The sequence below is a fragment of the Vigna angularis genome, chromosome 11, assembly GCF_016808095.1.
Source record: "Vigna angularis cultivar LongXiaoDou No.4 chromosome 11, ASM1680809v1, whole genome shotgun sequence".
NCBI lineage: Eukaryota > Viridiplantae > Streptophyta > Magnoliopsida > Fabales > Fabaceae > Vigna > Vigna angularis.
The window spans coordinates 20,131,192-20,143,574 of NC_068980.1; the positions used below are offsets into that span (position 1 = coordinate 20,131,192).

At 32.1% G+C, this 12,383-nt stretch overlaps 1 protein-coding gene across 1 annotated transcript; it reads left to right on the top strand.

Moving 5' to 3' along the window:
* Positions 1-8,945: 8,945 nt before the first annotated feature.
* Positions 8,946-12,154, top strand: LOC108333996 (uncharacterized). The gene is made up of 2 exons (XM_017569546.2): positions 8,946-9,649; positions 11,838-12,154. The coding sequence occupies exons 1-2, from the start codon at positions 9,023-9,025 to the stop codon at positions 11,970-11,972; spliced, it is 762 nt and encodes a 253-aa protein (XP_017425035.1). The 5' UTR covers positions 8,946-9,022; the 3' UTR covers positions 11,973-12,154.
* The last annotated feature ends 229 nt before the right edge of the window (positions 12,155-12,383 follow it).

The following is a 12,383-nucleotide window of genomic DNA, read 5'->3' on the forward strand; positions in this document are numbered from 1 at the left end:
ATTTCCCCAACTTCCATAAGCCTTACGAGTAAAAACCTTAATGCTTTACACACCACTAGTACTATACTTAGCTTAAGTCCAAATCCTTACGGGTGAAACAAACCTCCCTTCCCCACTACTTCACATAAGTGAGAAGGATCCTTTTCCCTTCCTCACATAAGTGAAAGAAACAAAACTCGACTTTACAGTTATGCAACAAAAGACACAACACTCAACTTTGTCTTTCAGTATTAACTGAACCAATGATTTGACACTCATCCAAACAGCTTAACCAACATCACTAATAACAACTCGACTATGCTCACACACAACTCGACCATCAACATACCCAGCTTAAAAACATAACCATAACCAAAAAAATTACATACATAACTTAGAAATCATCATACACAGCTCAACCATAAATCAATACAACAACTCGAAAAGAAAACAATACAACTTAACCAATACCTCAAACAACCCAGCAAACATAAAAAAAAAAAATTGACCAAGGTCAAAATACTTGAGACCAACCTCAAAAACATCCAAAATCGAGTTCCAAAACCTCTAAACTAAGGCCTTAAAATAGCTTAGACAAACAACCCAATTCGACCAAACAACCCAACCCAACCAATCACTCAACAACCCAATTAACCACTCAGCAATCCTATCAAACAACAAAACCCAACAAAAGAGCAAAATAGAACGACAACAACCAAACCACTAAGAACAACACAACTTACAAATTTAAACATCACGATTTCATGTTAAACACCTCATATTCAACCTAAAACAACACAATGTATACCTAGAACATCACTAATTCAACTTAAGGTAAACAATTACGGAGTTAACATATAAACAATATGGAACAACCCACAAACAACATGGTTCAACACTTTATCAACATGTATGAAAGCTTAGCAGCGCAACCATAATTACATAGAACTCAGTTTTAACCATCAATGTACTTTATTCAACATCTAAACATCCCACATTCAATCTTAAGCAAAACTATTGTTCAAACTCCAAACAACCTGGTACAACCATAAACCACTAGTGCAACGAAGAGTTACGACAACGGTTATTTTGGACATTTGATAGCGATTTTCGAACCAAGGTATATTCTGATGAGGTAAAAAATAGGGAGTTTTTGGTCTCGGTTCAAAAGAACCGAAGCAAAATTATCATCATTTTACCTTAGTTCAAAAGAACCAAAGTAGTAAACCCAAAAATAATAAAAGAAAATAAAAAAAGTTGGATTTTTGACAACGGCTCCTAAGAGAACTGTCGTCATATACCCTTAAAATAAAAAAACATAAAAATCGTCAATTTGTCGATTTGGTTATAATATTTGATTCGGTTGGCCAATTTGGCCATATTATATATCGATTTAGGGTAGAAAAAAAATGTTCAACGCCGTAGCAGCCCGTGTAGCCGGCTAGTCCTTCTAGATTAAAAAAAAATCATTTTCTATTTTTCGTCAATTTTGTTTTCAAACTTCGCAAAAATATTTCACATACTTACACTTTAAATTTTGATCCAAATTTTTGTGTGGGAGCTTTTTATGGTATTTTGGTGGTTTGAAAATATTTCTAGGTCATTTGAATATATTTTCAACTTTACCCTATGGTGTATGAACAACAAACGAGCTTAAAAACTGAAAACAAAAACGAAATTTCATTAAAACATAAAATGAAACTAACCATAAAGATGAGTTCAGTGTCGAAATAAATCTCTGCACTGGTGAGGGACAAAAGATTATCAGTGAAAATGAAAGAGTACATGTACATGAAACTAATCAGTCAAAACGAAAGAAAATCAACCCTAAAGCAGTTAATCAACAAGAATTTGTGTAAAATGAAAGAAAAATTACCTATGATGGTCGCTTAAAGCTTCGTCGTAGCAGAGAAGAAGGAGAAGAAGAAGAAGAAGCAAAGAGAAAATGAAGAAAAATGTAAAAGGAGACATTGTTATTTCGCGAAATATAACCATAGGACTCCTCTATGGCATCGATTCTACTAAGAACCATTGCTTAAAGCCTTCTGAAAAAAAAAAATATTTTCAGGTGAAAATTTTGAATTTTTTTCCAAACTGTATGCCTCGGTTCGCGGTATAACCAAAGCATAAAGTCCTCTATGACAATAGTTTTCAAAATAACCAAGGACATAGGATTGCCAATTGAAAAGTCAACCTGCAACGTCAGGACCCTATGCCAACGGTTCTGCAAAGAACCGAGGCCAAAAGTCCTGTCAAATGAAAAGTCTTAAATTTTCAGTTTCGTAAGACCCTATAAGAGCAGTTCTGCAAATAACCAAGGCCAAAAGTCCTATACAAAAAAAATTCAGTTGAAAAGTCTTAAATTGCCAGTTTCGCAAGACCCTACGACATCGGTTCTGTAGAGAACTGAGGCCAAAAGTCCTGTACAATTTTTTTTTTCAATTGCAAAGTCTTAAATTGTCAGTTTCGTAGAACCATATGACAGCGGTTCTACAGAGAACCGAGGTCAACAATCCTATACAAAAAACTTTTCAGTTGAAAAGTCTTAAATTGTCAGTTTCGCAGACCCTATGACAGTGATTCTGTAGAGAACCGGTACCAAAACTACGCTACAGCTTCGGGTTTTTTAGAACCGAGGTCTATATGTTTGCGAAAATTGCAAAAATGTTACCACGTCTTTTTATGCTTCGACTTCGTGAGAACCAAAGCGTAATAGGCCCGTTAAAAAGTCCTTTTTTTACTAGTGAACCAGATTGATGGAAAACCTAACTAGCACTTATCTAGACATATAGAGCACATATTCAAGCTTAGACACCATGGATTACACTTCCAACATCATGAATCAAAGCCTAACAACTCGACTTATGTAAAAATTAGAAAATAATCCACTATAACTTAAACCAACACATTCATACACTGCACAATTCAGTCCTCTAACAAAATAATTATTTCATTGACCAATAAACATCATTGCACTATGCTTGTTACCATGTATCAACATCTAAAATTATCAACTTTCACAAAATTACAATACAACCAGAAACCATGCATTGCACACCCAAAAATATGCCAGTGATAAACCTAAAATTTTGCAAAAATAGTATGCATACAAATCACTAAACCACTTGCCACAATCATATTAACCCTCAAACATAGCATTATCCACAACCAGATCACAACACAATAAATCATAATTGCATACACTAAAGGATCAATCACATACTTGAACTTTCTTCTCCTACAATGAAACTATGAACCATGAAATGTAAAATTTTATTCTACACCATCAGGATAAACAAATGCTCACAAAACATCATTAACAACAACCAATATATACTTCCCAATAGCACATGATCAATGTATAACCACCACATAGAATAAAAGATAAAAACAACTTCCCTTACATTCATTATACTCAAAAATTCATACCAAAACCTGTACTAAGATTAACACCCCTTACCTTTTCTTCGCAAAATGTTTCCCTCCTAAACAACTCTTGCTTTTCCTCTTTCTTTACATTGCTAAATAGCTAGCTTTCATTTGAACAAAATAAAGCTCTTCCCAACGCAAAAAAAATGTTGTGCATTATCTTTCAGTAACTACCACTTAATTCATCTTAATAACTCTTCATATTCTATAAATTCACAGAAAACCTAAAAAAACCATACTTTTGCTCTAGCCAAGGCTTGAACACACTGCCCCAAGTTGCATACAACCACGCCAAACCTAACAAACCATCATAATTAGCTTACTATAAACATGCACCTCAAACAATACAAATATAGACACATACCACATGGTCAATTAATATAATTAATATAAATAATTAATATACTTTCAAAGGCACACAACAAGAATCAAACACATGACTACTAATTATGACAAAGAGTTATAACCAACTATGTTACACTTAACTTGTGTATAACTTAACATTTCTTGTAGAGCTGTCAAAATGGATCACAACGGTTTGAGTCGGTTGGGTTTGAAAAAATTGTATTTTTTTATGCAGGTCAGATTTCAACCCGGCTCATGCGGGTTGAACCTGTGGTGGGCCGGGTTGGCCCACCAACCTACCTACCTAATTTTATTTTATTAAAATTTAATTTTAATTTTATAAAAAAATATTTATTTTTTGTTTTTGGGAGTGAAATTTGTTTAGATTTAAATTATAGAAAGTTTGTAATTTTTTTTATTTAAAAAAAATTGTAATTAAGTGAGCCAGTGAGCCAACCCGTCTACCCACCAACCCGTGGTGAGTCGGACCGGGTTCGAATTTTTCTGGCTTGCTAATAAATGAGTCGGGTTGGGTTGGTTCACTAAGTGACCAACCCATGATGGGTCGGGCCGAGTGACCCGTTTTGACAGCTCTAATTTCTTGTTTCAATAAACAGTGTTCATGCCCAAATGCTCACATGCAAGAAGAAAAACATGTTAGACAAAGAGAAAAGGATTAGAAAACTAACTTATGCAAATAGATAAACTGATTTATTCAAATTGAAGAATTCGCCACAAGGTTCATTTCTATCGTCTCAGATATTCAATAAGATGAACAAAAGCGAGAAAAAAAAGTCAAAGAACTTTAAAATAGTGATTTCTAGAGAAATGATGTCTTTTAAAATAATGAAAATCGTTTATACCAAAACTATTTATACTAAATATTTTTAATATAAATATAATCGAGTCTCATTATTTTTAAACAATTATCCATTCTAAAATACTATTTTATAAGTCTTCACACGAAATATAAAATTTGAGCATTTAAAAACGTATTGTTATAAGCTAATTTTCTTATATAATAATAAGAAACTAATGTAATCAATGTTAGGGTAATACCCGTAAACAATTGGGCAAACGTAAATGCAAAGATAAAAGAACAAAATATTTGTAATTTTCATAAAGCTTCCTATCATAGTTATTAAAATGTTAGAATAGTTTACTCAATAATTATTAAAAATATGAAACATACGCATTTTAAATAAATATATTTATCATTGTTAAAGATTGAAATTGATTGGAAATTTGAATCGTTGTGATTCTCGTTTATTGTTATTGTGACACCCGGACACTGACGAGGGCGGGGAGTGATCGTCGGTGCAAGAGGCACGAAGTGCAAGGGGCACTGACAAGGAACGGCTCCTGGCAGGCTTCCAGTGGAAGGGACACATGGACGAATCGAACATACACCGGAATGAGAGGGATCTAGAGACTGTATAGGTATAGGTATGGGACTATACAGTTGAATGATAGCTTAAAAGGATTGATTTGGCTACTCATATCACCAAAATGCATTTGCTTTTCGGTAGCCTAATCCATAAGAAATTCATGTGTGCGAGTGAGGACAAAGCACATTGGAAAGCCTCGTGGTGATGTGTGGGGCAGTCAATATTCCTTGTAAGTTGCTGGGGCGTTACAGTTATCATTAATACATGTTAATGTAATACTTGTCAAGAGTAGTTTTTATTTTTTAAGCATTACAAATGTAAAATTTTAAAATTTTAGGTTTTATATGTGTAAATAGGTTTTTCTCTACATCACAATCAAGTTCTCTTAAAATTTGTAATTAAATAAATAATATATTTTTAGATTTAATTAAGTTTTGAGTAAATGATAAATTTAAGAACTTTCAATTGAATTCTTAATAAATTTTTATAGTTCATTAAGCATCTAACAAAATTATATTTTTCAATTAAATCCTTATGGTTTAATTTTTTTGATAACTTTTTGTGATGAGACTTGGGTAATATGGTTGTTAACTAAATGATATGATTGATATCTTATTTGGTCACCCATATTTATCGCGACATCTAAATTTATAATTTTATAATTTATAATTCTATAATTTTGTACTTTTATAGTTTGAATAGTTATGTACTTCTCTTGTTATACACTTTTATACTTCTAGTTTTATACTTCTATACTTTTATGGTTCATACTTCTATACTTATTTAGTTTATAGTTTTATACTTTTTGTAGTTCTATACTTTTATACTTCTATAGTTATATAATTTTATACTTCAATAATTTTATACTATTTTTATAATTATATAATTTTATACCTTTATAATTTACAATCCAACATAAATAAATTTTTATCCTCATCGGTAATCTCTTCATTAGAAATTCTTTTTGTTCATTGGTAAAAAATTGATAAAGAAGTTTAAAAAAAAGTTAGGAGCCTTATCCAACATCGTCAGACAAATATTGCAAAACATGGAGGTATGACGGAACTGGATAGTTGGTTCCATAAGTTAAAACACATAAAACTTCAACATGATTCCCATGGTGAGAAGAAGTATAGAGAAAGTGTTATTTTTTATGGTGAGGTCCTTTTACTCTCTTATTGGGCAAGTATGTAGATCACCGAGTGAGTACTAAGTCATAGAGCATCAAAGTTGTATTCTCGTAAGGTGAGTAATGTAATCGTTGGGTAAGTCTACTTTTAGTGAACACTCACTAAGCGAGACATGTATTGGTCAAGCAAAAATGTACATACTTGAATGATTGAATGTGTTTTATTTTTTTAATGTTTTACTTTATGATTTATATGAATGATGTGGAAGGATAAGAAAATGATTCTTAGGTTGGGAATATTACTATATGGGGTGATGTGAGAAGTGTGTTGACATCCAAGCATAATGGAGTACTAAATATTGAACTCAAGTAGAAGAAGATACTTAGTTGTGAAAGATGTTTTTGTATTTGGCATGCAGTGTGAAAAAGAAGTGTATATCGCAAATATAAGAAATTTATCTTGTCATACTTCTTGGTAAGAGACATAAACTTATCACAATATAGCTATAACTTTTGAGAGACAAGGGTGAGTATGATATGGACATGGTCTTATAGTTTACTCAATACACTAGTCTTCTAGATGTCATGTCAAATGTATGTTTGAGTATGAACATTTTTCATATATATATATATATATAAAATGACTACCTCCTCTTCAAGCTACAAGCATAATTCTAATTTCATCTATAAAAACCCTTTAAGCTAATAAAGAAAGCAGAGAAAATTATCCAAAACCATCTCCGCAATGGGAATCAACCAAGCTATCTTTTCCATCTTGAGAAATCTTGCTCGTTCGAGTATTAGAAGGTTTTTCAAGATATCAACAACGATATCGAGATCGTCGTCACACAGTTTAACACTAGTAAACTCTTTACCGATAGTTTCCATCTCTTTGCCCTGGTTGACAATCTCATTTGTCACGTTAAACACTTCGTCATTGTTCTCGACTAATATTTGTATTTTGTAAGATCAATTACTCATGCTAATTAAAAGTTTTTAAAATAAAATAAATATTTTTTGCTTTTTAGTATAATTTTTATTTTTTTATATGTTCCGTTTTAAAGTATTATAATAAATAAATGAAGTTTATTAAATATATAATTTTTCTCAAATACTTTAGGAGACTTACATTTAAAAATGCTTTTAAAACTTTATCTCATATATCGAGTATCGCTCTTTTATTACCACACTATCATTCTAATTATATAATAATAAAAATTTTCATTATGATTATGAAATTGTCTAATAATGTATTGGGATCGAAAATTTTAAAGAGATAATTAATTTGTTTTAACTTGAAATATTTTATAATAAAATATGTTGTTCTGGTAAGCAATTATAAAAAATTTAAAATTTAAAATTTAAAAATATCATTAAAATAATTAAATTGCTTAAAATAATATTTTTTATTGAAAACGTTATTTGTTTGAGCAAGACCGACACCCTTGTATACTATTATTTATTTATTTATTGTTTTATATTAGTTAGAATTCTCTCAACTAAGGCATAGAAAATATTTTCTTATATTTGTAAATTATTTTTTTATGTTGCCATTATTATTTTATTGATATTTTGTAGTAAATATTTTTATCAAATATTTTGCAGATATTTTGTGTAAATTATTATGTTTGTTTCCTTTAACATTAAGTGAAAAACTTTCAACCTAACATTAAAATATATACAATTTTATCATTTTTAAGATTAATTAATTAAAATAAAAGAAATAATATATATATATATATATTTATATATATATATAATTTTTTGTCAAATTAAAAAAATTATGCATACGTGAGATAAGTTATTCAGATATTTTGAAATATAAAACAAGTATTCAATTATTTTATTAAATACATAAAAAAGTTACTTTTATTCATTAAAAATATGAAAATATTCAATTAACAAGTAGTATTAAATAAAATTACTAAATAATATAACCTTTTTATATATTGATGTAATTAAATAAATAAATTTTTATTTATCAAAAGATAAATATGTGTTTACTATATACGACAATATGACATAAAAGGCTCCAGAATCTTTAAAGTAAACTATCAAAACTGACAGTTGAACGTTTAAGATTTTGATTAAGAAAATTCAAAAGTCGAAACTGTTAGAAAATTGAAAATTAACATTAAACATTAGAAAATTAGGGTTATATAAAAGGATAATGATACTTTCATAATATTCTTTTTATAACATTTTAATATTATTTACATGTCATTTTATGATTGGTTAAAAATTACTCCACAATTAATAATAATAATCATAAATATTAATATGAATCAATCACATACTAACACATGTACGATATTAAAATGTTGTAAAAGTATCGTTATCTTGTAAAAGAACTTTCATTTGTGGAGAATCGAAGGTTGAAAATATTAAAGTATCTTCGAAAAGTAAGACTGAAACTGGTAGGAAAATTGAAAATATTTGTTTATTCTTTTTCCCAATTCATTTGAAAGTTGAAAATTTATAATTTGTTTATTAAAATAATGCGGTTACATATTTATAAATACATGTTTCTTATAACAAACGGTGTTCTGTCATGAAAAACGGTGTTCAGGACATAAACCAGTTTAGTAAAAGGAAAGAGTGAAACGGTGTTGGCGCGTAGTGTGTAACCGTAACTGTAACTGTAAGTGTAACTGTAGGTTATTATATATATGTATGTAGTGGTTGCCCAAATCGAAAGCTAGGGTTAACTTCATTCCTTAAGTATTTTCTTTCCCTTTGGGTTTGGTTTGAAATGGAAACCATGGACGCTCAACTCGAAGTTGAAGACTGGGAGTTTCTCCATCCAAACGACGACGTTCCCATCGTCTTCGCCGGGCCCACGCTCAACGCCATCCGCCACGACCACTTCGCCCTCCTCCCTGAAGATCATCAACCCAATTCCAATTCCAATTCCAATTCCGATTCCAATTCCAATTCCGATTCCAATTCCAATTCCACTTCCAATTCCGATGTCGATCGCAACTTCGATGATTCCTATGTCGCCAATCAGATTTTCTCCAATACCACCGCTCCATGGACTGCAGATTCCGATTCCGACACGGCCACCGCGGTGACGGTGCCCGAGGCGGGGCCTGCGGTGGTGGAGAGTTTGAACGCGGAAGAAGAGCAAGGAGAGAATCGAGAAGTAGAGGAAGTGAAAGAGGAGGGGGAGGAGAAAAGATTGGTGTGGTGGAAGGTTCCGTTTGAAGTGTTGAGGTGTTGGGTGAACCCTCTGCCTCTGCCTCTGCCTCTCCCTGTCTGGTCTCTCTCTGTGGCTGCTGCTGCTGCTTTTCTCGGACTCCTCTTCCTTGGTAGGAGGTTGAACAGAATGAAGCGCAAGACTCAGACCTTGAAGCTCAACCTTGCTCTCGATGATAAGGTCCTTGCTTCCTTCATACACATACATATATACACCCATACATACATTGTTTTGAAGACGTAATTGTTTATTTTTTTTTGAACTGTGACAGAGATTTTTGAAAATTAAGCATTTTCCATAGCATGTGTGATTGGTCAAGTTTATTTTGCTTGTGTAGTTGTTTGTCTAATGAATGGAACTTGGGCTTGGCGGAAGAGGTTAGGTGGCAAAATGGGCTAGTCGAACAAATAGACTTTGTTGTTTATGTCCGAATAATCAAATCATACTACAAAAGCCTACGTTTAGTTCAGGATCAAAATTAAAAGCCGAAGCCCTATATTTTTTTAGGTGTGCTTGGGTCAACCAAATTAGCGTAACCCGTTTTGATACCTATAGGCGTTGTTCTAACTCGTATCGAGTATTTGACTGTCTTAAATTATTTTTCTTTTAAAATAAGTATGATGCCTTTTAGACAGAAAAAAAAAAGATGTTTCTCTTTATCAAAGAATAATAAGCTGTGACTTTTGGAAAATTAGCAAGTGTGTTTGGTTTGGATTATTTTCAAGAGATAATTGCTTGCTTGTCTTTAGGGATTTATTCCTGAAATTTGAGTGTTAATTTTTCCTGAACATGCATTGATTAGCTGCTATAAATTGGTTGGGATTGACTGTGGTGACTAAGCATGCTTAAAGTTAAATTGTTGAATGGGTACATATATAATTCGATTCCTGAAGATGTTACTCGGCGTGGTTACTTTGATTACTCCAATGTTTTGTCTTGTACATGATTTGGCAGTTTCGGAGATTGCTTTGCATATATGCAGGGACTTTTAAGGATAAATACAATCCAAGAACATATTTTTTGGGAATAAATTGTATGTTTACTCAATAGTGTTTGCTGATTTTTGTTACATAATGACAATATAATGACAATATATGTCTCATCTCAAATTGGCTGCTGGTATCCGTAAGAAAATTAATTGTAAATTCTACATCCAGGTCTATGTTTTATGCTATTGACTTTAATGCTGATCAAAAAACGAGAGAGAATGACTTATGCATTATGCTGGAATTTCTTGTGGTAGCAACTAAATTTTATGAATCGGAACATGATTAGATCGAGATTCTCAATTAATAAAAAAGGTGTGTTTAATCTGCTGTTGTGCCACTATCACTACTAACTCTTGAGCAGTTTTGGACAGTTCATCAACTTTTTGGTAAATACTGAAACCAAAAGAGGGCTGAAGTTTATTGTCTGTGTGATTGTGTGTTGTCTTTTGGGCACATTTAGTTGGAGGAGTAGACTGATCTCATCTTTAAGGTTTACCCTTCAACATATTATGGAGTACAGTATTGTCCATGGGTTCTCTATGGCGTTTTAACTTTTCTTCACTCTGGAGTTTTTGTTCTCCCCTTTAGTATCTAGAATTTTTGTGACGATGTGAGCAGAAGCCAATGCGGGCTCTTGATTCAGTAGAGTTCATCGGGCGAATGGTAGCCAATCAATTGAGGTAGTGGAAGACTTAAGAAACCCTCGTCTATAAGTTTTTAGCGCCAACTTTGTTCTTGTTTGAATAAAGTGGAGTCGTCCGTGTATATTTAGCCTAACCAACCTTGTGGAAATAACTTTCATTTCCATTGTACCTAGATTTTTTTTTTCAATTTTGAGGTTGTCTGTTCTTTCCCCAAGTTCCACTTTATGCATTTTGTCTCCAATGCTAATTCTTATCAAATAAATGCGTCATTTGTTGGAGGTGGCTATATGTAATAATAAAGGGTACCTTATGTATTCATTCAGTTAACCAAAATATGGTATTTGAACCTTAAATTCAGGAGAACTGAGAGAGAGTAAGACAAATGCAAATATGCTTGCGTAGCCTATATCTGCTTGATATCTGTCTTGGATAAGTTCTTATTCTATTTGTGCCCTGCACATCGTGGGTCAATATGCTGCCTTTTAAAGAATGCAGACCATGTTTAGTGTGTGGAGCAATCGGTACTTGTTTCACTGCAGTTCATCAGTTAAAAAATGTTTGTGGAGATCATAAATTAAAAAAATCGTGACTTCAAATATTATGATTTGAAGTTGTTGAGCAGTGGTCATGCATCCATACATCCATACAAACTTACATGCATATGATGGTTTTGTTGGTACTTGTCTATGTGGTAATATATTAAATTTTGTGGGTCTCTCAAAACAACTTTTTCAGAAGGTGTCTCAGCTCATGGGTCGTGTAGCACGTCTTAATGAAGCATTTTCAGTGGTGAGACGTGTTCCAATAGTGCGACCACCATCTCTGCCAGCTTCAAGTGTGACTCTGAGGCCTGTGATGAGCATGAGATGAAGGGATTTACAGATTACATGGTTGAAAGTAGTGTGAAATGCAATAATAATTGTTTAATACTAACTCTTGTATGAATCATGTACGTACGTATGTTGTATCTATTACGTGTGTGGAACTTGGATTTTATGAAGCTTTTCAGCAGCTTCTTGTATATCATTATATCCTATCATATTACTTTTCAATGTCTTCCCAATGTTTGTGCTGCCAAGCTTACTTTTTGTTATGATAAATTACAGGCTAGTTTCCAGTTATGATTGTTAACTTCCAAATTCACAGAAGTAATGGATTGTGTCAGTGCTATTGGTTTTATTATAATATTTGAATTTGTTTTCTCTATTTCCATCTCATCATTCATCTAACATATATTTTGGATTATATTCTACTTTAAGTCAGTCATTTATGATTATATAT